The sequence below is a fragment of the Delphinus delphis genome, chromosome 8 (genome assembly GCF_949987515.2).
Source record: "Delphinus delphis chromosome 8, mDelDel1.2, whole genome shotgun sequence".
NCBI lineage: Eukaryota > Metazoa > Chordata > Mammalia > Artiodactyla > Delphinidae > Delphinus > Delphinus delphis.
This window is the reverse complement of record NC_082690.1, coordinates 104,124,812-104,149,515: the sequence shown is the minus strand read 5'-3', so window position 1 is coordinate 104,149,515 and position 24,704 is coordinate 104,124,812. Positions and strand designations below refer to the sequence as shown.

Sequence of the window (24,704 nt, the reverse complement as noted above, 5' to 3'; positions counted from 1 at the left end):
CTTGTAGTTCCCTCCCTAGAAGTACCTGGGCTTGAGGACCGCGCTCGGGAGCCTGACAGCGTCCCGGCGTTAGATCCTCAATTTAGTGCTGGCGTTGACACGTTTCACGTCTGTCTGACAGAGGCATTCATCCTTACACTCCCCGCAGCGTTGGTAAAAGTTCATTTATCCAGGGTTCTTCGTGTGCTGGCGCTCCTAACTCCCAGCAGAAACCCCAGGAAGGTGTCACCCACATTTTATAGATGAAATCGAGACTCGGTAACTCGCTCAAGGTCAAACAGCTTGGTAAAGGGGCAAAGCTCGATCAAAGCCCGTGGTCTCCAGAATCTCAGAGATGAAGGTTGTTAGAAAAAAATCCTGAATCTGTGGGGCTCCCGAACAATTCCGGGATAGGAGAAGCCTATCTGGGTTGCAGCTGCGCAGGACCAGACGTGAGCGAGACACACACACAAACACACACACACACACACACACACTCGCAGCCTCTCCTGTACCCACCCCCAATGTAGAGACGTAGAGACGCCAGGAGCCCTCGGGCTCCGCCCCAAAACAAGCCCAGCTCAGAGTCAAACCGTCTTTATTTCTACAGCAACATTTGAAAATAGAGAGCGACCGCCTCACCTCCCAACTGGGGCAGCCCCTCCTGCCACAGGGGTCCATCACTGCCCCTAGCAAGAAGCTGCAGGTGTGGGAGGAGGCGTGGCAGGATGGCTCTACGGGCGGTGCCCGGGGCGGGGTCAGGCCGAGCCTGGGCAGGCCGGGCGGGAGGAGCAGTGCATAAGACCGGGCTGCAGGGCAGAGCCCGGCGGTGAGAGGACGGACAGCGGGTGGGCTCTCCGTCCTGGGGCACGGGGCAGGGCGCACCATTTAGAGGCCGGGAGGAAAGCGAGAATGCCTAGGGAACCCTTTGGGGAGGCACCGCCCCTGAGATGTGGAGCCTGGGAGATACCACCGCGCGGAATGGGGGTGATTAAGGCCTGGGCGGTACCACTAGAGAAGGGTGGGGTGAGGGGAGGCCGGATAGTACCAAGGACTGAGGGGAGGAGTGCGGCCAATAACTTATTTCTCTATATACAGAAGCAACGGCCGGGGGAGGGCAGGGTGCTGAAGGGACGGCAGGTGCTTAGTGTTCTTGGATTTGGGGTCTGCGGAGGGGGGGCCACTGAGCCTCTCTCTACCTTTGGAGACCCCGGCCAGCCCCTCCGCTGGCCCTGAACCTAGGGAAGAGGGGGCCCTGCTGGAAGGAATAAATAAGGGGTAGAACTGGAGTGGGCAGGCCCAGCCTCCAGGGCTCAGGCTGAGATGACAAGGGAGGAGGTTACCCTGAGATTGAACAGAAAAGACAGGGGTCCTTGGGAGAGACAGGAGGGGCAAGCAGCAGGCCCATGCGCAGGGCTGGGGTGGGGATGGTGCCGGGTGGAGGCTCTGGGGACCAGCTGCCCCTTCAGGATTAGCCCACAAGGGAGCTTCGTCGGGAGAGGTCCATGGAGCTGGAGCTGAGGGTGCGGCTATCAGAGAGACCTGTGCCTCCAGGCTGTGGGCAGAGGGGCAGGTGGCTCAGCCTTGGGCTGCCGCCAGTGCGCGCTTCCCTGGCCCGAAGGGTCCTGACACTCCCACCCACCTCCACAGTTACTGTGCTGCCACTGGCCGCTCACAGGCAGGAGCTGAGTTTCCCTCATTTGTCTCCCCAGGGTCCAGCCCAAAGCCAGGCCTGGGATGGAGACAGGAAGTGTGGCTGGATGAACAGACATGCTTGAGAAGCTCGGCAAGTACACAGGACATGCAGGCCTGGGGCCGGGGCCTCAGCTGCCCAGTGCCGACAACTATCCACCCGTACCTGGACTGGCTCTTCCACACTTTTGTTGAGGAAGTTGAGGGAACTGGCCCGCTTCATCCTGAGGGGAAAGGGCGGTCAGGATTTGCCCACGGTGGAACTGGGGGAGGATGGGGGAAGGGGTCAGCTTGGGGCAGGGGAGGGAGGCTGATGGGAAGGGAGATTGGTGGTGGGTGGAGCTTGAGCGAGACAGGGAGTTCACCCTGGGTCTGAAGTTCAGCTGGGGTTGGTAGGTTGTGGGGTGGGTTCTCGAGAGGCTCACCTGGGTGGACGGCTCACCTGGGGTTTGGGGGCTCCTGGGGGCCACCACCCTGCAGCTTCTTCACCAGCATCTCACTGCTGCGCCTCAGGGCATCTCGGAGCTTCCCGAAGGAGCCACTGCGCCGCAAGGAGCCGCTGCCGTCCTGTGGGGTGGACAGGTTCGTCTCTGTGCCATGCCGGCTACACAGCCTCCTGGCCCAGTCCAGCCCCTACTCACTCCGCTCCACTCGGCTGCAGGCCCTGCCTCCTCGAGGTCAGCCTCAGACCGAGCCCCGGCACCCGCGGGCATGTCTCGGCTGCCACGGCGGTCTCCGCGCCCACCGCTGCCGTCTTTCAGCAGCTCCACCACCTTGGTCTGGCTTGCAGGGTCCAGGCCCTGAGGGGGGGGGCGGGCGCATCAGGTGGAGCAACGGGCCCTGACTGGATCACACGCAGGGCCACGCAGGTCCCTGCCCACACCCCTGCTGCCTGTCGCCCTACCTGCTTGCGGCTGCGGCTGGCGCAGTCCTCCAGCGTGTGCGCGGCTTCTAGCTTGCCCTGGCGCCGGTACAGGGCCCCCAAGCTGCGCAACGTGGTGTTGACCGTGGGGCTGCGGACGGGAGAGCGGGACGGGCTCCAACTCCGTGTTCCCCAGGAGCCAGGGCCCATCCTGACACCCAGCCCACGCTGGCCCTGAGGAACCGTCCAGCCGCCCAATATCGAGCCTTTCCTGTGTGTCAGGCCCTGTGCTAGGTCCGCCTGGATCCCCCTGTTTTGGGGAATCACCTGAGGGCCCTAGGTGGGATGTTGCCACCAGGACTAAAGGCTGGGAAGCCCAGGAGTGAGATAATCAGGCTGTCCTGGGACAGAAAACCTTCTTGGGACAGCTGGCCTGTGACCTGGGCCTTGAAAGATGAGCTGACAGAGAAGAGGTGTGTGTCCTGGGGCTGAGCAGTATGGAGTGTGGAGCCTGGCCGCGGCCCCCACCCAGGACGCCGCTTCCCAGCTCTCTGCTGTCCCAGCAGTCCCGCCCCACCGTCCTCACCTGTCTACTTTACAGGCCTTGTACCAGCTGCCATATTCCCCATAGGGGGTGCTGTCCCGGCGCTTATCCTGGGGGAGAGATAAGCGGAAGGTAGGAGAAGGCCCTCCCCTCTACACACCCCCAGCCTCATCCTCCCTCCACAGACATCTGCCACGGCCCTGCCCCACAGAGCTACCTTGCTCTCCTCCCGTTCCTCTGCGTGCATCCAGATGGGCTTGTTGTTCCCTGTAGGGAGAGGGGGGGCTGTCACCAGCCTCTCATGTGGGCCTCTGCTGGTTGGGCTGGACACATGACTGGGGTCTGGGGGGAGGTCAGGGGTACTCAAGAAGGACCAGGGTTGGGCTTCACTGAATGAATGAATCGACAAGAAACAGACCCAAAACATGACTGACGCTCCTCTGGAACAGAGGTGCCTGTGGCCCAGGCCTGTGCTTGAGGGGCCTGTGACCGGGGGTGGGGGGGGCGCACCCTTACAAACCTCAGGCCCACGGTGCGAGACGATGCGAGGCCTGAATGATGGGCCGGGCCGAGGGGTCCCTGAGCAGGAAGTGACTGACCGTGAAGGACCAGAAGGTGGCTTCCCAGAGTGGGAGACGTCTGGGCTGGGCCCTCACGGTGAGCGTGAGTTGCCCAGTGGGGAAAGGGGAAGAGGCTCTGGGCCGAGGGCATGGGTATGCAAAAGGAGGGCATTGCACGGGTACAACCTCCCAGGGGGCTGTGTGAGTTGGGTGTGTGTGCTCACGTGTGCACACAAGTGGCTGCGGACCAGCCAGACCCTAGGCGTGAGGCCGGCCCGGCTGAGGTATTCGTCCTAGATGCTGACGGCTGAGCGGGCCTGCGAGCTGGGGCACACAGCAGCCATGCTCACCGCTGACAGAGCCGAACTCCTTCTCATGAGCGCGGGTGAGGATCTCCTTGTACAGGGTCTCTGCATCCTGGTACTTGCCCTGTTTCAGGTAGCAGGAGGCCTGGAGGGGCAGGGCCCAGAGGGTGAGCAGGATGCAAGGAGTCAAGCCTTTTCCTCTCCTCCCTCCCCCCCGCTTCCTCCAGCCCCCTCTAGCCCAGGACACCAGGTTGTTCTTGGTCTTGGCCACGTTGGGGTCGTCAGGCCCAAGGCGTGTGGCGTAGATCTCCAGTGCCCGCCGGTAGTAGTATTCCACCTCCTCGGCTTTGCCCTGGTTCTGGCACAGCAGGGCCAGGTTGCTCAGCTGCTTGGCCACGTCTGGATGAAACTTGCCCAGAACCTGGGACAGGAGGGGGAGCCGGTGGCTGGGCTCGGGGCCGGCCTACGTCCCCCGTCTGCCCAGCCCACCTGGCCTGCCCAGCCCTGCCTGCTCCCACCTTCTCCCGGATCTCCAGTGCCCGCTTGCAGAGGGGCTCAGCCTCCTTGTACTTGCCCCGCTTGCCATACAGGACCGCCAGGTTGTTCAGTGTCGCAGCCACCTAGGGGGTGGGAGAATGGAGGCTCCATGACCCGGGACCTGGGAGCTGCAGGGGGAGGGGAAGCCCCACCTCCCACCCAGCCTCACTCACAGCTGGGTGGTCCTTGCCCAGCGTCTTCTCGCGGATGGCCAGGGCATCATTGAGCAGGTGTGCAGCCTCCTTGTACTTGTTTTGGTCCCTGGGGGCAGGTGGGAGATGATGAGGGGTATCCTCCGGCCCAAGGCCCTCCTCCTAGTGGCCCAAGATCCCTGTGGTCACTCTTCCTATACTTACTAATGAGCGAGCATGATGGGGCATGACCCAGAGCATGGGGAGACGTGGTCAGCCCCTGCTCTCTGGCTTGGGGGGCTTTGTGCAGGAAGGGCGCGCAGTGCTGGGGTACAAGCCAGACTCCCCCAGATCCCACCCTCACTGCTCCATGCCCAGTGCACCTTGTCCTCTGTTCCCCAGGGCCTCTGCTCATGGTGTCCTTTCTGCCAGGGAGACCTTCTCCGACCTTCTTGTGCTCTGGGCAAACTCAACTTTCACCAAAGGCCCTCCTCAAGCCTTGGTGCCTGGAGAAGGTGTGCCCCCTGCGTCCTCGTGTGCCTTCCCCTCCCTGGTTATGTCCAAGCCTTTGTCCACCACTAGACTGAGGCATATTCATGTCTGTAGCTCAGGCACCCTGTGGGCTTGGCCCTCTCCAGGGACAAGATCCTTCTTTCTCTGTCACCCAACTGCCTGGTAGAACCCGAGTCCTGGCCCACTGCAGGCACTGAGGATTTGTGACCAGGGCTGGAGCCTTCAGGAAGAATGCTCCCATGGGTGACCGAAGCCGGAGGAGCCCTCACCGATAGACCAGCGCCAGGATGTTCAGCATGGTGGCCACGTCAGGGTGGTCATGGCCTGACGTCTTCTCCAGGTCCTCGAGGGCCTGCTTGCAGAGTGGCACGGCCACCTCATAGCGGCCCTGAGAGGCGTACTGGATCACCAGATTGTGCAGGGTGCGGAGCCGTGCTGGGATTTCATAGCCCCCGTGCTGGGCAGCCACGTCTCCTCCTCCAGGGCTGGGGGCTGCAAAGCCAAGGGCGGGAGGTCAGATGTGCCAAGTGCCTCCTGAGCTGGGCCGGCACATGCCAGCCATGCCTTTGACCGACCTCACACGTGGCCCTGGGCAAGTCACCGTTAGCTCTCGGTTTCCCCGTCTGTAGAGTGGGTCTAGTCACCCCACAAGAAGAGTGGGTAGAGTCCCAGCTCCGGTGCTTCAAGCTGTGTGTCCCAGGGCAAGTCGCCTAACCCCCGAGCCTCAGCCTCGTCACGTGCAGAAGAGAGGCTCTGATACAAAGGCCACACGATCAGCAAGGCCAGTACTGGCCCGCGGATCAGCACTGTGCATGCGTCCTCCTTTAACCCTCAGAGGAGGCTCAGAGGGGAAGGAAACTCTACCAGTGGCCACCGCGCAAACGCAGGCAGAGCAGGGCTCGCACCCAGGTCGGACGGCTCCAAAGCTCTGAACTGTGATGCCCGCTCCTCACAGAACTTGGGAGATGAGAAAAGCAACATGTAAAACCTGCCTTTTAAGCTCTAATGCTGGGATGTTATAATCAGAAACGAGGCAGGAGAGAACACAGCAGCCACTCAGACCTTGTTTTCTGTGACCTCTGGGTCCCAAGGACCAGGAGTTCACACAGCCTTCCTTTCCCGCCCCCAGAGCCAGCTGCCCCTCCGCACCTGGGCTCTGCTCCTCCTCACTGGGGAACAGGTCATCCAGAGAGTCTTTGGGGACGTCCCCCTTCTCCTCCTGGGGAGGAAGACGGGATGGGCGTCAGGGAAGCAGGCGGCCCAGGGGTCGGCGGGCTGGGTCGGAGCAGCGTCTGCTCCCTGCCGCCCCTCCCTGCTCCCAGGTGCCCCCGCCCCGCCCAGTGGCCATGGTAGGGCTTACGCTGGCGGACGTGTCCTCGTCCAGCTTGCGGATCTGGCTCATGAACAGCAAGTGCTGCTTTTCCTCCTCGAGCTGGGCCACGGCCTGCTCGCTGCGCTGCAGCTTCTGCTGCGTCCCTGCCAGCTCCTCCCGCAGCCACTGGTTCTCCTGCACCAGGCGCCGTACCTGAGCCCGCAGCTTCTGCTTCTCCGACTCTACGGCCCCCAGGTGGCTCGACAGCGCCAAGATCACCTGCGCAGCCAGCCGGAACAGAGGTCAGAGCCCTGCTGACCCCCAGCCTGGGCCCCAGAGAAGAGCCAGGCCCGGAGGAGCTGCAGGGCTGAGGGCCCTGAAGTTCTCCTCTCGTCCAGGGAGTTTTACCCCAGTGCCCCAAACAGACCAACATAGCCTGAGACCTGAAACCAGGAGGCTTGGGGATTCCTAAGTCCTTCCTTCTGCGGTCAGGACCCAGGCTGGCTGTGCTGGACTCTGAAATAGCCCATCCCCTTTCCTGGGCCTCCAGCTAGTCCTCCACATCGATGGTCCAGTTCCCACCTTGTCGGGGTGCTCGGATCATTAAGAGCACTAGCTGGGGTGCTGCCCTTTCCCCGAGCTGTCCACTCGTTCCCCGTCTCTCCTAGGAGTTGTACTCAAGCCCTGTAGCCAGAGCCACTATACCGCTGCCCCTGGCCCAGGGCTAGCGCTTTCCCAAAGACCTTGATAGACGACTGAAGGGCTACCGAAAGACCCCATCCTGACTTCTACCAGAGAGCCAGGGCAGCCCCTGTCCTCCTGCAGCTCCCAGGGAGGGAAGGGGGGTGTGTGTCCTAAACCTCCAGTGTCTGGAAAACCACAGGGGCAGGTAAGGGGATCCAGAGGCCTCAGCCTCAGCCCCCATCCCTCTCTCCAAACTCCATGACTCCTTTCCTGAGCTTCCAGGCTCTTCCCGCCTTGGGGCCTTGCCTAGACTCTACCCTTTCTCCGTCCTTCATGGTCAGGGTCATTTCTGCAGTGAAGCCTCTTATGCCCTCAGCCCCTGGAAAGCATGGCACCTCCCCCACCTCCATGCCATCCTGTTGTCCATCTGTGCCTGTATACACTGGGAGGGGGCCCTGGTGTGTTCACCTCCGCACCTGGCAGTCAGCCGGCCGAGGAGTGAATGCCCGACACATTGCCCTCCCAGAGAGCCAGGCAGTCTGGGACTTTGTACTTTCTAGTTGATTAGCAAACGCCTAAGTGACAGGTGTTTTCACAACCACTAGCTATTTTTAAAAATATCCTAAACAGCCTGTCAGTATTTACGGCAGATGGCACGACCCCTATTCTAAAAACAAGGAAACCAAGGGGATACCACCTGCCCAGGACTCACAGAGCCAGGCAGTGTCTCAGCCAAGATCTGAGTGGGCCAAGACTCTCTGCCCGAGAGTCTAACTCCTTGTACACCCCAGCACCTCCTGGATAGCTCTGTCTGCATGTCATCCTGGCAGCCTCAACTTAAGAGGGCCCAAACAGAACTCCTGACCCATCCAGGCTCTCTCCTCAATTTCCTCAAACCACAAACCTGGGACTTTCCCTGCCCCTCTCTGTCTCCTTTAGTCCATCCCCAGGCCCTACTGGACCTACTTCCAGAACGTCTAGGACTGACCCCCTTCTTACTACCCTCATGGCCCAACCCACCATTTCTCATTGGAATTCTAGCAGCGGCTTCCTAACACCTGCTACCTCCTTCCACCCTGACCCACAATCATTCATTCTCCACCCCTCAGCCAGAGAGAGTTTTAAAACCTAAGCCAGACTGTGTCCCTTTACTGCTTAAACCCTCCAAAGGCTTCTGATTTCCTGAGAATAAAACCCAAACTAATAAGGCACAGCATGATCTGGTCCCCGCCTTCTCCACAGGCCTTTTCTGTCCCTCTCTTTCCTCACGAAGCTCCAGTTAGACAGGTCTCTCAGTTCTCCCTCCACAACAAGATCTTTTCCACTTCAGGACCTTTATACATGCAACCTCTCACTTTCCTCCCTTCTCTGGTTCATTCCTTTCCTCAGGTCTTGATTTAAATGTCATTTCCTCAGAAGTCTTGCTTGACCAATAGCTAAGGTTGTCACAAGATCTTGTTTTTTTCTTTGGAGAACTTACCATAATATTGAATAAATATATGTGTATTTCTGATTCTCTTCCTATTGGACTAGGGCAGGGATCTCATGTCTTGTTGGACCTGTAGCCCTGGCACCTAACACATTGCCAGGCATATAGTAGGCACTTGATAACTTACCTGTTAACAAATTAATAGAAGAATGAGTGGGGGGATCTTTAAGGATTTCCTCTGTTTTTTTAGGCCATGCAGTCTCTGCTACCTAGCAGAGAAGCCAGATGATCAGGCTCTCCTGGGGCCAGGCAATGCCGGGGTCTCCAGAGCCCATTCATTTCTTCAACAGATATTTACTGGGATCCTACCATGAGGCTCCAGGGGACAGATTCTTCCTTCCCTTCTGATTCTGTTACTACATTGCCAGGATTCCTCTGGAAGGCTCCACCCCTCCCATGACCTCCCTCCTCAGCACCCCAGACCAGCCTACCTGGGCCTCCCCCAGCCCCAGTTCGATGGCCTCCAGGGAGCGGCGCAGGAGGACACAGCGCTCCTGTGAGCCGGGCTCTGCCTCACCAGCTTCATGAGCGACGAGGGGAGCGAGAAGGGCACGATGCTCCCCGCGCAGGGTCTCTAGCCCTTGGATAACGGCCTTGGTGCCCAGCACGATCTCATCCTGGCTCAGCTTCTCCTCCCGAGGAAGCACCATCGTGGCCATGGCCGTGCCGCCTGTGAAGGCGAGAGGGCGGGCAGGGGCTGCCGGGCCTGGGGCCACGCCGCCGTCCGCCCCGGATTAGGTAAACACCTAGGGTCCCCGGACGCCTGGGTCCCCGGGGTGCCCCGTCCCCCAGGCAGCAGCCCGCACCGTGCCCGCGCTCGGCCTACAGGGGGCGCGCCCGGCTCGTCTTGGCCCGGGAGACGCAATGCGGTGCGACCGGCGAGGCTGGACCCGGATTCGGCCCAGACCACTGGCTCAGGCCGGCTTAGGCGACCCAGTCTCGGGGCTTCCCTGGAGACTCCCTTAGCCAGAGCAGGGCGCGCCAGAGGATGGACCTACGGGGATCTTGGGGGGTTCACTCCCGTGCGGAGACACCGTCCCTCTGGGAGTTCCGGCCCCAGCCCCCCTCGGGCAGCCCCCTTCCCAACAGGCTGGCCGAGCCACAGAGCCCCTCCTCTTGGGCAGCTCGACCCTGGAGAGACCCTTCCCCTAAGGAGCTGAGATCTCGGGTTCTTCGTCCCCCCCTCCCCCCAGGACGCGCCCCATAGGCCAGCACGACATCCTGCGGACCCCTCCCCTGAAAAGGCCGAGCTCCCGCCCCCGGCCACCCAGGACCGCGCCCCCTCCCCGCGGGCTGGCCGGGCCCTCTCACAGGCCGCGCCCAAGACGACCCCTCCCCTAGGCCGACCCAGAGCCCCCCCTCGCCCGGCCCGATCGGCCCGCGTGGACCTGCGTCTCCCGCTCGGGCCCGCCTCCCGCTCCAGCTCCGGCTCCCGCCCCGCTTCACCCCGACCAGCAGCCGTGAGCAGGTCCCACCGCCTCCATCCCGCCGGCCTTCCCAGCAGTCCCTGCGCCGCCTTAAAGGTGAAGCCTGTACCTTGGCGGCGTCGGAGGGGGCTAAACACTCCTCGGCCCGCTGTCTGCCTTAAAGGAGCACGCCGGCTGGGCCCACTCCAGGCAAAAGGAAGGGATCCGGGGGCGTGGCTCTCGGGGATGGGGCGTGGTCATTGAGGCGCCGGGCGTGGGCTTGCCCGAAGCTTAGGTTCATAGCGGCCACCTCCCACTCTCCTGCGGCCTCGGATTCCTCCGCTGTAACCCGCCCCGAGGCCACAGCGGTGTGGACAGCCTGGGGAGGATGTGCACAGCCTGGGGAGGATGTGCACCTGAACTTGCCCTGTACCGCTGCCAGAGAGGGCGGCGGAAGAAACTGGGGCCCAGGGAGAAGGCCCGGCCTCCTCAGAGTCCAGAAAGAGACAGTTGACATTTATTGACATTTATTGAGGTAGTTGCCACTTTCAGAGCGCTTACTGTGTGCGGGGCGCTTGGATGCCTTAAGTGTGATGACACATTTAATGCTTGCAAAGACCGGATAAAGCGGGCACTGCTATTATCCCAACCTCGCGGATCTGACCCCAGGCTCATTTGTCTCTAGAGAGTGGTTATGCCCCACCCAAATCCTTCGGAGCTGTCCTTGTCCCAGTAGGGGATTCTCGGCATCTTAGGGCTGCTTCTTGGGGGGAAGGGACGGAGGCTTCCGGGCGTGAGGGAGAAAAGGATGGCAAGGGGCAGTTGGGCATCGGCCGAAACAGACTCGTGACCCTGTGGGTGAGCACCACCACAGATTCTGTGGGCTGGATGATCAGGACGAGGTGATGATGACGTCATCTCCTCCCAGAGCCCTTCCCTGATTCCCCACCCCCTATGTAGAGCAGTCCTCCAGCCCATTTCAAGCACACATTTAATTCTCTCTGTAGCATTTACTCCTTCTAACATTTTCCTTGTCAGTTTCTGTCTCCTCCCTAGAATGCAGGCCAAGATCTGCCTGTCTTGTTCACTCTCAGAGTAGCTCTTGGCTACTACATAGCAGCACTCAGTAAATGCTGTTTTTTTTTTAAAAGGCAGAAGGGCGCACCTGTTGGCCCAGGTTTGGGGCTGGTGCTCTGCAGCCCTGGGTTTCTGGCTACCCTAGCTCTACCTGCACTGCTTCTAGGTCGACATCCCAGTGGGTAACAGCAAGTTAACCACACTGAGAGACAAAACGTGCCAAGCAAGGCCTGGCACTGGTATCCAGGGGCCTGGGGCGTTCCTCATGAGTCAGGGTGGGTTCAGACTCAGACTGTACCCGGTTCAGTGTCCTTGTGGATGTGAGAATCCCCTCGGCATGATCTCTGACAGAGAGATGGTCCGGCACCCCGCCAGCTCAAGTATGTCCTATGACAGGGAGCCCACTACATTCTGCTGTGAGATGGCTCTAAAAGTTAGCAAGCTTTTCCTTAGCCCCCAAAGGACCTGCCCACAGTGCCTGCCCACACCAAACTGAAGCTCTGTCCTCAGGAAGGACAGTCTGCTCCCTTTTGCCAATGAAGATATTTGGAGACAGTGATGGTGCCCCATACAGTGTTCCCCACGCCTGGGCTGACAATCTGGGTCCCTTTACCCACTCCTGTGCAGTTTCTGACCCTTCCCCCTCCCGATTTCTCTTTTCTGGGTGTGGCTTAGCATGTCAGTCCAGACACTACTCCGAATGTGGTGGTCAGTCCAGGGCGCAGGGGTACAGACAGGGAGTGAACTGCACAGATCACAGAGGGAGAGTCCCCCCCTAAGGAGCACACCACCTGTCCACCGTGAAGCTGAAAGTCAGGTTGACTTTGACAGCCACGGTATGGTGTCTGCTCAGGGTAAGCTTGTCAGCTAAAACCCTAGATTGCATGCATCCCACTTATATCCAGCCAGGTTCTTCTGCCGATTCTGTGCTTCTGCCAGTGATATTTTCCCAGGGATTTTTTTTTTTTTTGGCTGCACCACACAGCATGTGGACTCTTAGTTCCCCTGCCAGGGATCAAACTGCACCCCCTGCATTGGAAGCTCGGAGTCTTAACCACAGGAAGGCTAGGGAAGTCCCTCCCAGTGATTTTTAAAGACAGTTGATACATTCACATGATGCAACATTCAAAAGGCATTTACAAGTTACAGTGAGATGCAGCTCCTTCTCGCTGACCACTGTCCTCAGTCATGCAGCTGCCTTCCTCCGAAGCACCTGCTGTTACCAGTTTCTTGTGTCTGCCGATTACTTTGTTTGCCTCAGTCCAGAGCTTGTGTTTATCTTTGTTAGTTTCATCGAGTCAGTTTTCATCCAGGACCCTAAAGGTTGGAGTCTTTTGCATTCGAGGTCTTTAGCCTACACAGCGGCCCTATTTCCCACAGTTGCACTGGCTGCGGTGTGATAAGCCTGCCTTTGTGCAAACAGACTCCATCATACCATGAATGCACGCCCAGCTCGCTGTCAAGTTCATGGGGAGGAGATGGAATCTGGAGCCCAGGGCACCTTTGCTGTGCTTACCAAGGCTAGGTTTCAGAACCTCTTGGGAAGGAACTTTGTTAGAAGGCTCTCCTAGAGATCGGGATTCAGTAGTGCCAGAGTGGGTCCTGGGCATCTCTTATTATTTTGAAACTTCAGTGGTGCCCATGATGTGCTCCCTGGATTGAAAGCCAATGCGTCAATGTCCTTGTTTTACAAGTACGGAAAGTGAGGCCCAAAGAGGGGAAGGCAGCTGCACGAGGTGACCACTGTGTCCTTCTCCAATCCAGAGTCCACATCATTTTGTCCCAGTGTGTAAGGGAGACTGACCCCATAGAGCAGAGGTCAAGAGGACCGAGGTCATGTTGCTTGTTCACAGCCACACGAAGCACAGACGCACGCACCCTCAACACACAGCCTCAGGCAGGTTCACCCAGGGGCACTGAACGCCCATGTGCCACACTCACACCTCCACGTGCATGGGTTTACAGGCCCACATACATGCATGCACACCACACATACTCAGGCTCAAACACAAAGCCCGGGCTTTCTAACCTTGTGCTCTCTCTCCATCTAATAAAGGAGCACATTCCTTTTATCACCTTTTTCCAGGTAAACGGAGAGAAGATTTTTCAATCTCCTTTTATGATTTTTGCTGGGTTCCTGTTCCAGCTTTTCTGCTAGCCTTAGGCTTCCGTGGTTTCTTTGTGGTTCTCTTTAGGCATCTGGCCCTGCTTCTCCCTGTGTGCCACGTAGAGGGAAGGCTAGGCCTTCCCTGCCGGGTTCTCAGGCTCTTATCTTGCTTTCAGTTCGTAACCTTGCATGTGTTCAATCTTTTTAGCCACTCGGCTTTTTATCTTGTCTCTGAGGATTACGCTGTGCTCTCCCAAGGGAAGGGACTGTTACTTCACCCTGCTCTGTTCCCCACTCCCCGACCCCCCACCCCGCAGCTGCTGGTCTGGTGCCAGGCTGCTGATGGATGCTCAGTTAATGGAGAAGAAAGGAAGGAGTCCATGCCCAATGGTGATTCTTACGCCATTTTCCACGGAGCTCATCAGCTTGCCTCCGCCTGTCCCATGTCTGCAGAAGTTGTTCTCGCTACTTTCAACATTGTTTTCTCCCTGAAAATCACTCCCACTGCTCCCACCCCTTCCCCTTGGATCCTTGGAAGCACTGAAATCTGCTTTCTTAAGTCAATCTTTTCCCTTTGGCTAGCTTCCTGCCTTTTCTTTGAAGTGGGGGTGGGGGTGGGTGCTTTTCCCAAGCATATCATCCCCCTTGAAACATCAGCAGGTCGGGACATCCCTGGCGGTCCAGTGGTTAAGACTCCACGCTTCCACTGCAGGGGCCACGGGTTCGTCCCCTGGTCGGGGAACTAAGATCCTGCATGCTGCATGGCACAGCCAAGAAAAAGAGAAACATGAGCAGGTTCACCCATAAGCGCTCAAGATTGGAGCTTCCTTAAAGACCATGTCTCATGCAACCCCTCCTCCGTGACCGTGACGGGCAGCTCACCACTTCCTGAGGAGCTGTTTCACCTTGAACACAAGGTGCCAGTTTTGGTTGTGGTTGCCAGTTTTTCTGCCACTGAGCTAAGAATCAAGTCTGCTCAGAGCTCCCCTGAGAGGCTTTTGATGCCTGTCCTGGCAGCCACGGGGCAAATCTGCACCCTCTCTTCCTTGTGGCCTCCCAGCCAGATTGGAAAGGTCCGTGTCCTGCTTAGCGGGAGGGCACACAGGCTTTGGGGGCGGACTCAGCTGCGTCCAGAGCTGCGTTTCTCCGTTTGCTGGCCAGGGAGCTTTAGGCATGCGCTGCAACTTCATCTGTTTCCTCATCTGTAAAATGAGGTTCCTGATACCTACCTTGTTGGGTCCTCAAGAGAAAAGAATAAAGTAGCAGAGTTAAGACCTTAACATCATGCCCTCTACATAACAGACACTATTACTAGTAGTTATTATCATTAGTATCATCAAGTTTACTATTTGACAGACCCTGTGTTAGTGTATGGAGAGCCCTATATTTCATGTAGTGTATACATGAAATATAGGGCAGTCTCTGCTTAGGGTGTCATTGGAGGGAAAACACATTCAGATTGAAAGTGAGGAACAAATAAGGCAGCAAATAGGCGAGTCTGAAGATAACGGGTGCTGAGATGTTTGGTGCTGCCAGGAGGTGCCCTGTGTGGTCAGGACAGAGGGAGCTCAGCCCGGCCAGGACCCATCTCACCGTCTCCCTGAGATCGGCTTTTCCCCATGCTAAGGGTACTCAAATCTCCATCCAGCCCGGAGAACTTCCCTGCACTCCATCCAGACCTACATGTTCAACTCCACCTCTGAATAGCACACGCCCACCTTGCCCTAAACCCACCATCTCCCACCCAACTCTCCTCCAGGGATGTTCCACCATTGGCCGGTTCACCCAGCAGACGGCCAGTCCCCATCCTCGACTCTTTCTCCTTCGACCCAGTTTTCTAACCAGCCACCTACACCTCGATTCTGCCTCTTAAATAGGACTCAAGTCTCCATTTTCCTCCACCTCCTCTTCTACCCTTATCTTAGTCTATGTCTTCATCACATCTTTTCTAAATTGCTGCCACACCCTTCGAACTCCTCCGGTTTTCATTTTTCATTCTTATTTCCTCCAACATGTTGTAGCAAGGTGATCTTTCTAAATTCTCTCATCTCAGGGACTTCCCTGATGGCACAGTGGTTAGGACTCTGCGCTCCCAATGCAGGGAGCCCGGGTTTGAACCCTGATCAGGGAACTAGATCCCACAAGCATGCCGCAACTAAGAGTTTGCATGCCACAACTAAGGAGCCCGCCTGCCGCAACTAAGGAGCTGGCAAGCCATAACTAAGGAGCCCTCGAGCCACAGCTAAAGGAGCTGCCTGCTGCAACTAAGACCCGGCACAACCTAAATAAATAAAAAATAAACAAATTCTGTCATCTCATTTTTCTGCCTAAAATCCTTTATTGGCTCCCACTGATCTCACGATAAATTACACAGTCCTTGCTCTGGCTCAGCGTAGTAACAATAATATCTACAAGGCTCCTCAGTGCTCTGGCCACTTCCTTTCTCTTCTGCCCCATCACTCACCATTGCTTTCAGCCCCACTAAAGCACGTGTGAGTCTCAGAATAGGCCAGACTCTGTCTAATCTCTAGTTTTGCTATTTCCCGCACCAGAACACCTGTCATGTCGGTCATCGTTTCCTTTGAGACATCTTCTTGTACACCCCTTCCCAGGCTGGCTTAGCTGCCCCTCCTGTGTGCTCCCAAGCAAACTTTCATGCTCTGTGGCAATTGTCTATTTGTCTGTCTCCCCTGCGAGGCTCAGAGTTTCCTTATAGGTATAGGTAAAGACCCAGCCCTAGATTCATCCGTGTGTCATCATACCTAGGACAGGAACTGGCCCACGGTAGGAACTTAATACATGTAGGACAGATGGAGGGTTGGCAAGTTGGGATCTGAGCAGGGCCTTGAGAGATGGCCTGGAGTCCGATGACCTGGGTTAGAAATCTGGCTCCTTCTTGGCCACTCTGAGTGTGTCAGACAAGTGACTTTCCCCCTTGCTCATTCCTTTATCTGGCCTTTGAGCGTTTGCCTTGTGCCAGAGTGATGGGGGCTGGGGACACAGCAATGAGGCAGCCTGAGTCCCTGCCCTCCCTGAAGCTCTCCTTCTAACATGGTACAGACATTTTTTGCAGGTGACAGTGGATGTCCCGACTGAAGAAAGGACCGAGGTAGAGACTAACAGTGGGGTTTGGGGCAGAGCAGTTGGGAAGACCTCTCTGAGGAGGTGATGTGCAGGCTACATCCTAAAGGAAAAGGGGACACTCAGCAGGCCAGGGAGAGCGTATAAGGTGGAGAGAGGAGGAGGGATCTGATTACTGTAAGTTCAGGTGTGGCCCGAGGGTGGTGAGCACTGCGGGGGTGGGAGGGGGCGAAGCTACTCAAAGTGAAATTAGAGAGGTGGGGTGGGGAGACCGTGCTGGCTGAAGGACCGTGGGGTTGGGCAGCTGTATTCAAAGGCATTAGGAAGCCACTCACTGAAGGCCTCTAGCAAGGGAGTGAGGCGCTTGCGAGGCAGAATGGACAGGAGTTGCCAAGATGACAGAGGCTGGCTCATTGGTTTCTGGCTTGAGTAATAGGAGGGATGCTGGTGCTACTTACTAAGACTGGGGAGGAGCAAGGGACATGGAGAGTTCTGTATTGGCCATATGAGGTTCGAGATGGCTGGGTGTATTCAAGTCAAGTAAATGGTTAGAAATGAGAGTTGAGAATTGGGAGGCGAGGCTCTCTGACCTTTGGCATCCTCCTTGGTAAAAAGGAAATATCAGGGCTTCCCTGGTGGCGCAGTGGTTGGGAGTCCGCCTGCCGATGCAGGGGACGCGGGTTCGTTCCCCGGTCCGGAAGGATCCCACGTGCCGCGGAGCAGCTGGGCCCGTGAGCCACGGCCGCTGAGCCTGTGCGTCTGGAACCTGTGCTCCACAGCGGGAGAGGCCACAGCAGTGAGAGTCCTGCGTACCGCAAAAAAAAAAAAAAAAAAAAAAAAGGAAATATCAGCTGAATCAATTTCCTAGGGCTGCTCTAAGAATTCAGTGAAGTAAACCACGGGAAGCACTCAGCAGCAGCCTGGCTAAAAGAAAATGTCCGTAGTGACCGTGACAGGGCGATTTCTGCCCTTAGTCCTTGGACACAGCAGTGGGTGATGAAAGTACAGTAGCTGAACACATTGATCTGAAATCTGTGGTACAGAATTCCAAGTAATGAAGGGAAAACTCCTCACTCCCTAAGTGTGGGCTGTGCTTGGTAACTTCCTTCTGAAGAGCACAGTTTGGAAAGAGGGTGACACCTGACTAGTCAAATGATCAAGGTTAACATCATCGGGGATATCGCGCCGATGGCATGTACCCTTGGTATGGCATGCTGAAAAATCCCAGTCGAGGGGCATCCTACAAAATGCCTGACCAGGACTCCTCCAAACTGTCAAGGTCACCCCAAATAGGGAAAGTCTGAGAGAATGTCATAGCCCCAAGTACTAGATGTAGTGTGGCATCCTGGATGGGATTCTGGAATTGAGAAAAGACATTAGGGAAAAACTAAGGAATCTGAGTCAAATGTGGACTTTAGTTAATCATCATCATTAGTTATGATAGATGTACGTGCCAATGGAACACATACACAATAGAGGAAACTGGGTGAGCGGTACACAGCAACTCTTGGTTCTATCTTTGCAACTTTTCTGTAAGTCTAAAACTATTCTAAAATAAAAGGTTATTTATGTATCTATTTATATGGGCCACGCCAGGCGGCTCGTGGGATCCTAGTTCCCCGACCAGGGATTGAACCCAGGCCCTCAGCAGTGAAACCGCGGAGTCCTAACCAGTGGACCTCCCGGGAGTTCTCCAAGAGTTTATTTAAATAAAAAATAAAACCTGGGGGCTTCCCTGGCAGCGCAGTGGTTAAGTATCCGCCTGCCAATGCAGGGGACACGGGTTCGAGCCCTGGTCTGGGAAGATCCCACATGCCACGGAGCAACTAAGCCCGTGTGCACCACAACTACTGAAGCCCGCGCTCTACAGCCCATGAACCACAACTACTGAGCCCGCGTGCCACAAGTACTGAAGCCCGCGCGCTCTAGAGCCTGTGCTCCGCAACAAGACAAGCCACCGCAATGAGAAGCCCGTGCACCGCAACGAAGAGTAGCCCCCGCTCGCAGCAACTAGAGAAAGCCCACGCGCAGCAACGAAGACCTAACACAGCCAAAAATAAATAAATAAATAAACAGATAGATGAATTTATTTAAAAAATAAAACCAGTCCGGAGTTGGTGTGCAGATCAGATAGTGGCTCCTCTACCTTCTGCACCAAAATGCCACCCTTTTGCCTTTAAAGAACATTTCTGTTCTGGCGGCCCCGTGGGCGGCTGTGCTCTGGCCTGGCCCCTGGGAGTCGTCTTGGGGCGCATCTTCCACCAGAGCTGCCTCGCCTTTGGAATCCTGGAAACCATTCCTGAACAACCCTCTACCTCCTCTTTGCTCAGAGTAAGAGTCTATGTTGCTGCTCCACGCCTAAGAGAAAACTCAGGCGTCCTTTGGGGCTGAGGCCTTGAAGGGTCTGAGTAGCAACTGTGGATGAGGAGTCCCATCCGTTCCAGCAGCGCAAAGGCTTTTCATTCATTCTGTCAGCAAGCATGTATTTGTTCACCTATGATGAGCCAGGTGGTATCCTGGGTGCCAAGGATAGAGCAGGAAAAAAATATAAAGTTCCTGTTTTCTTGGAGCTTACATTCTGGTGGGGAGAGACAAGTAATTAAATGCCAAGGAGTGAGAAGTGCTAATAAGAAAAAACGAAAGGGTGAGAGAAAAGGGAGGTGCTGTTCTAGAGAGGCTGAACAGGGTAGGCCTCTCTGAGGTGGCATTTAAGCGGAGACCAGAGTGAGGGAGCAAGTCGTACGGATCCAGGGGCAGGAGCAGGATGGGCAGGGGCGGGATGGCTCGTGCAAAGGCCTTGAGGCAGTATGTGCACCGTGTGTCTGAGGAATGCAGAGGAGGCCAGTGGGTGAGGGGTAGAGTGAGAAGAGATCAGATAAGCAGCCCCAGGCAGGTCAGATCAGGTAGGCCCTGGAGGTTGTGAGGAGGTCTTTGGATTATATTCCTAGTGGGGTGGGAAGCCATTGGACAGTTTGGATCAGTAATTTAACGCGATCTAATTAACATTTTAAAAGGCTTTCTCTGGCCATTGTGTGGAGAATAGGCTACGGGAAGAGTAGATGGAAGCAGAGGTAATTAGGAGGCTATTATGACATCCAGACAAGAGAGGAGAGCAGCAGTGAAAGAGGCCAGGAGCTGCAGGGCTCTGGGTCTGTCTTCAAGGGAAGGCCTATAGGATTTGCCGGGGGAGGGGGGGGGACTGGATGCTGGGTGTAAGAGAGGGGAGTCGAGGACGATTTTAAAGATTCCGGCCTCAGCAACTACAGAGTCGGGAAGTCTGAACACAGGGAGTGTCTCCCACCCTGGGGCTGGGTGAGGGGAGAGGGGAGGCCAGAGGTCGGGAAGATGAGGAGGACACAAGGGAGGCCCAGAAAGAGCAGCCAGAGAAGAGGCGGGGAGGGGTAGGGGCCGGGGGTGGGGCGGGGAGAGCAGAGCGCCGTCTACAGGCAGAGCGAGGAGTGATCACGTGCATCAGATGCTCCTAGTCAGTCAGACAAGAAAACTGAGCCTTGGACCTGGCAACCCACGTCATCAGTGACCTTGGCAAAGGAACTCCTAACTCCTGATGGGGAAGTGAGGAACGAGCCCGAGGAGTGGGAGGACCGGAGACAGGGAACCCGAACAGCCCCTGTTGCCGAAATATCGGCTTCCCTGTGCACCAAGGCTGAACAGAAGTACGGAGACAGGGATTTTGGAGGAAGAGAAAGATGGCTTTATTTTCTGCCAGGCAGAAGGGAAGACACAGCAGGCTAGTGCCTCAAGAATTGTGCCCTCCCTCCTTGGGAATCAGGGAAGATTTTATATGTGGGGCTTGCAGTCCGGGGTATAAGATAAGGATCAAAGTAGTGAAGGTCTTGCATTCTTCTTTTCCTTTGCATTATTTCAAAGCAGTCACAGATGGCATCAGGCCGCCTGGTAACTGGGGTCTGGCAGTCTGGTAACTGTGTCCGTTTGCCTCTGGTTTATCAGCCAGTGATCCTGTTTCTGAAATGCAGAAATGATAGGGGGCGATTTGTTACCAGGGGCGTACAGAATGTGAGTGCTGGGGTGGTAATAAGGTTAGGGAGTGAGAGGCACGGGATGTAAGTCACGTAAGAGTTAGGGGTGATAGGTGCCGAATGTAAATTACGTAGTGTCAGGGAGGTTAGCTTTATAAAGTACAAATCTATTTAACTACCAATTAGTGACAGTTAAAGTAAACCAAGGAGTGATTAACTCTTTCAGGCCAGGTTTTGTTTCTTCTCTAGCCTGTTTGCTGTTCCCTTTGTTTTCCCTGCTCTCAGAAGAAAGAAAACTCTCACTTCTATTTACATTGCAACACCCCCTTTTGAAGACTTTCGCTGTAAGGGGAGCAGAGACGTGGTGTGGCAGCCAGAGGGGATTTAGAACCAGGGAGCTATTACCGCGCGTCTGCACGTGGACGTGAACCACCTGGTGGAGTGGGGGAACCGATGATGCAGGAGAGGGGGCGCAGCAGGAGGAAGCCCTGGAGAAGGTGGGAGGGACCCTGGGCCAGGGCAGGGGCAGGGGAGGGTGCTGGTCTCCACGGGCAGGAGGCCAAGGCTGGAGTCAGGTCAGCAGGGAGTTCACGCCGCCTCCTCACGCCTCCTCACGCTCGTCTCTCCGTCGTCTGCTTCCCCTCTCGGTTCTGAGCTGGGACCTGAGTCCACCTGTCCCACGCCCGTCCCGCTCGGGCCCCCCACCAGCGCCCAGGTCCCCAGGCCCCTGCCCTGCCGGAGCCTCCGTGGGCGCCTTGGCTCTGTACCCCGTCTAGCCCACCTCAGCCTCGCTCTCTCCTGGCATTTCCTCTCACTGGCCGGCTTGTACCCCTCATCCGGGAAGTAACGCGTGCAGACTGCGTTTCTGGGACAACTTCCGGTATCTGACTAGACTCTGACCCTTGGAAGATGGGCACTGGTTCCATTTTCCAGGCCCAGAGAGCCTGGGTGGCCGCACTGCTGGGTCCCAGAGCCTCCCTCTGTTAGGTGACCTGGCCACAGGACTTGGGGAGCCAGTGACAGCCTGCCCCACCTGGCCGTCCGCTCCTCTGGGGCTGTGTCCTGCAGGCGGTGGCGGTGGCGGGGGGGGGGGGGGGGGACACGCAAGCTCCCACTTCTGGGCACTGGCGTGCAGGCCTCTGTCCCGGGAGCGCGTGAAGAGCCAGGCTTCCAGGAAGCAGGAGCTCTGACCGTCACCTCTCAGGTTAAGGGCGGACAGGAAGGCGAGCCTGATGATGGACCCCAGCTCACTCCCTCCACCTGGGCCTCAGACTTCACCAACTTTCTGAAACCGTGGCAGGACGTCAGCCTAGCAGCGGGAGAGAAGCGGAGTTCTAATCTCCAGTCGGAAGAGTGGAAGCTGCCGACGATGTGTCATTGCCTTGGGAGGTGGGATCTGGGGACGGCAGGTGCCAGAGAAAAATGGGGTTTCGGAGTGGGAACGGTGTTGACGTCTGTTCCTGACCTCGGCTTGCCTCATACTGGGCAACACACCTTCACACCTCTGTTTCTATCACCAAGCAAACAGGAAACTGCTTCTTTCCAGCCAGTTCCCAGTTGATTTTTTTTCCTTTTTGGCTGCACCGCGCGGCTTGCGGGATCCCAGTTCCCTGACCAGGGATCGAACCCAGGGCCCCCGTGTGGGAGTGCAGAGTCCTAACCACTGGACCTCCAGGGAAGTCCCCCCAGTTGATTTTGAGTGAAGTGGCCGCGGCGTGAAGTGGGGACGAGGCTGGACAGATCTTGTGTCACAATGAGAGGCGCAGAAGCCTAAGGCTTGCTCGTTGGTAAGAAATCACCAGTTTATTGAATGAAAAATCCAACATCCTCTTAGTCCCTCCCACCCCGCCCCTCCCTCCGGCTGAGTGAGCAGCACAGCCCCAGGGACGCTCTGGACAGCAGGGCTGAGCCGGGGGAAGGGCTGGAGGAGTTTGGGGGAGGTATGGAGAATGAGAAAAACGCTTTTCAAAATGAAGTTCTGTGCAAAAACTTCTAGAAGGGGTGAGAGGGCCACGGCAAAGCTCCGGAGGCGCTGACGGGCTGGAAGGGCTGCAGCTGGAGCTCCACCCACGCGCTCCGCGTCTCCCCGAGAAGGCCAAGGCCGATGGTGCGGGCTGAGGGGCTCAGGCCCCCTGAGGCCGTGGAGAGAGGGAGGCTTGGCTAGGAGGACGGGGCCTGTCCAGGCCAGGGCTCCAGGTGAGGAGGGGAAGACAGACCGGCGAAAGGAAACGGATGGACACGGGGAGCAGGGAGCCGCAGGGACCGGGGCCACAGACGACACGTTGGATGGGGCTGCCTCCCATCTCTCCGGGTGCAGAGTTGCAGGCAGAGGCGGAGGTGTGCTGGGGGTGTGGGGGAGGAGGCTGGGGAGGAGAGCCATCAACAGGGGGAGACCCAAGGAGAGGGACCAGCGCCCAGGTGAGTCACACGGAACCACCGAGAGACTGGCTGGGCGGACAACCAAAGAACCGCTCAGGTACACGCGCGGCACCTACAGGGGACCTGGGCGCGGTGAATCCTTGCACGGGCGAGACCACGGAGCCCTCTCCACCCCAGAAACCCACGCGTGGCCTCAGAAATGCTGTCCTGGGATGAGGGGGTGGGAGGGTTCGTGCCCCGTCAGCCCACAGCAGTGGGAAGTGGCCTTGGCTCTGGGCCCCACTAGAGGGGGTCCGGCTGAGTGGCATCTGGCAGCTGAGCTTTAGAAAACGAGATCCTGGGGGAGATGGGGGAGGCTGGAGCCCCTGCTGTGGGCCAGGACCCTGGGTTTCCTGTTTCCGGGAAGGGAACTGGTGCCACGTGGAGAAAGAGGTTGGAAGTCAGGCGAAGGAAGGCCCGGAGGACTCAGTTCCAGGGACCAGGGTTGGCCGCCAAAAGGCAAAATCAACATGCCTTGGGCCTGGAACGGAGGGAGAGGAGGAAAAGGAGAGAGGGAGGGCAGGGGCTGCCCACGGATGGGACCCAGCATGGCGGGGTGTGGGGGTGGGGAGCAGCGTCCCCGGTGGCAGTGGCCTTCAGGACCGGGCCAGGGAGATGCAGGCCCCGGGGCCAGGAAAGGGGACGCTGGGCCTGGGCCTGCTGGCCTCCCCCTGCCTGCAGGCGGTGAGGCTGGTGGCAGTGCCAGGAGGGAGAGTAGCCAGGAGACGGTGCCCTCAGGTGGCCTTGCTGCCACTGAACAGTCCCACTGGAAAGTGCTTGACGTGGGTGGGCCACTGGGCTGCCAGCTGGAAGAACTTGATGTCACTCCACTCGACTCCATCGATAGACACTGGGGGTGACAGGGGAGGCGAGGGGGTGACCGGGGCTGCTAAGGCCGTCTTCCCAGGGTCGCTGGGGAGGGCCGCGGCCCCCCTGCCCCCTCCCCCCTCCCCCGCCCACACCTCTCAGCATCGTCTGCTGCTGTGCCCCCTCCCCCCCCTCCCCCGCCCACACCTCTCAGCATCGTCTGCTGCTGCTTGGCAGAGCAGATGAGGCGGCTGATGCCTTCGATGACCTGGCTCTTAGAATCCACCTCCTTTTCTCGAGGCTTCTTGCTCAGGAAGATGGTGGGAACTGGAAAGCAAGCAGGAACCGCCTTGTCACAGCCCCTGAAAAGCGGCCACCACTCTCCCCCGTCCACTGCCCTCTCCCCCCAAGGGCAGGGAGGTGAACGGCAGACAGCCCACTCCTCTCCCCTGCTCCCTGGCTCCGGGCTACGTATCAGGGTCTGCGAGCTCCTGCTCTCCCTGGGCCTCGATATATTCACTGAATAACGAGGACCCAGGGCCAGACGGTCTCCGAGTCCCTTCCAGCTCGAACGTTCCGGCAGCCTGTGGGGCAGGGGCTCTGCTGCCCTGTCGGGTGCCTCCTTCCCACCAGCTCATGCGCCTGCGCGGGGAGGCCCTGCGGCAGGGTTTGCGTGAGCTCCGCCCCGGGACGCCCTAGGCAGGTCTCTGGGTGCCCGGACGGCTCCTGGCTGTGGGTCTGGCATGGCCCTGGCCGCCCTCCGGGGGAGCTCTTCCAGAGAGGCATGAACGGAAAAGCCCAGCCGCTTTGGATGCGCCCAGAGGAGGAAGGCGGGGCCCGGCAGTGAAGGAAGCCCCTTCCTGACGGCTGGGGGGCTGCGAGCGCCCCAGAGTCACCCTGCCGGCTTCTGCAGGCACAGAGCCAGCTGTGTGGCTTCCCGACGGGGACCGACAGCAGCGAGTGACGTCCCCACGGTGGCCTGGCCGTGGCGGTTCTTGCCTCACTTTCCCAGTGCACGGGACCCGCTCCCCCGCCACTGCTGGTGCTGAAGTCACCCTCTCCTCTGGGCTGGGCTCCGTTCCCCTGGATTCTTAACAACAGCCATGCCCTTTGCTCAGAAGGCTTGGGTGGCCTCCAGGGTTGGGTGCAAGTGCTCCGCTCCGTGGGGCTGTGGCAGGGGGACATGTCCTCCCCTGTCACAC

The 24,704-nt window shown here is 57.9% G+C and overlaps 2 protein-coding genes across 5 annotated transcripts in view; both read right to left on the bottom strand.

Annotated features, from left to right (window-relative positions):
- Window positions 1-566: 566 nt before the first annotated feature.
- Window positions 567-10,149, bottom strand: KLC2 (kinesin light chain 2). 3 transcript variants are annotated; one of them, XM_060019301.1, is made up of 16 exons: window positions 10,145-10,149; window positions 9,040-9,278; window positions 6,484-6,714; window positions 6,273-6,342; window positions 5,393-5,615; window positions 4,653-4,740; window positions 4,461-4,562; window positions 4,190-4,363; window positions 3,988-4,087; window positions 3,295-3,344; window positions 3,120-3,187; window positions 2,576-2,684; window positions 2,313-2,471; window positions 2,114-2,238; window positions 1,838-1,895; window positions 567-1,534 (listed from the first exon to the last, which is right to left on the bottom strand). In XM_060019301.1, exons 2-16 carry the CDS (start codon window positions 9,265-9,267, stop codon window positions 1,451-1,453), a joined length of 1,869 nt encoding a protein of 622 aa, XP_059875284.1. In that variant the 5' UTR covers window positions 9,268-9,278; window positions 10,145-10,149; the 3' UTR covers window positions 567-1,450. The 3 variants fall into 3 exon arrangements, with proteins under 3 accessions (XP_059875284.1, XP_059875282.1, XP_059875283.1); XM_060019299.1 differs by lacking the exon at window positions 10,145-10,149 and adding an exon at window positions 9,997-10,093 and having other exon boundaries at window positions 9,040-9,314; XM_060019300.1 differs by lacking the exon at window positions 10,145-10,149 and adding an exon at window positions 10,001-10,067 and having other exon boundaries at window positions 9,040-9,314.
- An 11,917-nt stretch (window positions 10,150-22,066) lies between these two features.
- PACS1 (phosphofurin acidic cluster sorting protein 1) overlaps window positions 22,067-24,704 on the bottom strand; it is a 140,061-nt gene continuing 137,423 nt past the window's right edge. The window contains exons 23-24 of one of the 2 annotated variants that reach the window (XM_060019297.1): window positions 23,710-23,829; window positions 22,067-23,545 (exon numbers count right to left, since the gene is read on the bottom strand). In XM_060019297.1, coding sequence (XP_059875280.1) covers window positions 23,430-23,545; window positions 23,710-23,829 — 236 coding nt within the window. In that variant the 3' untranslated portion in view covers window positions 22,067-23,429. Of the gene's footprint in view, window positions 23,546-23,709; window positions 23,830-24,704 lie in introns of those variants that run through there. The other variant, XM_060019298.1, reaches the window with a different exon arrangement.

What these genes read in the sequence shown, in the direction of transcription:
- KLC2 (XM_060019301.1), bottom strand. Translation starts at nt 9,267, where the DNA reads ATGGCCACGATGGTGCTTCCTCGGGAGGAGAAGCTGAGCCAGGATGAG. An exon ending in TGAGGAGGAGCAGAGCCCAG is followed by an intron (nt 5,616 to 6,272) that starts GTGCGGAGGGGC and finishes TTGGCTTTGCAG; the next exon opens with CCCCCAGCCCTGGAGGAGGA. An exon ending in TGGGCAAGGACCACCCAGCT is followed by an intron (nt 4,563 to 4,652) that starts GTGAGTGAGGCT and finishes CCCACCCCCTAG; the next exon opens with GTGGCTGCGACACTGAACAA.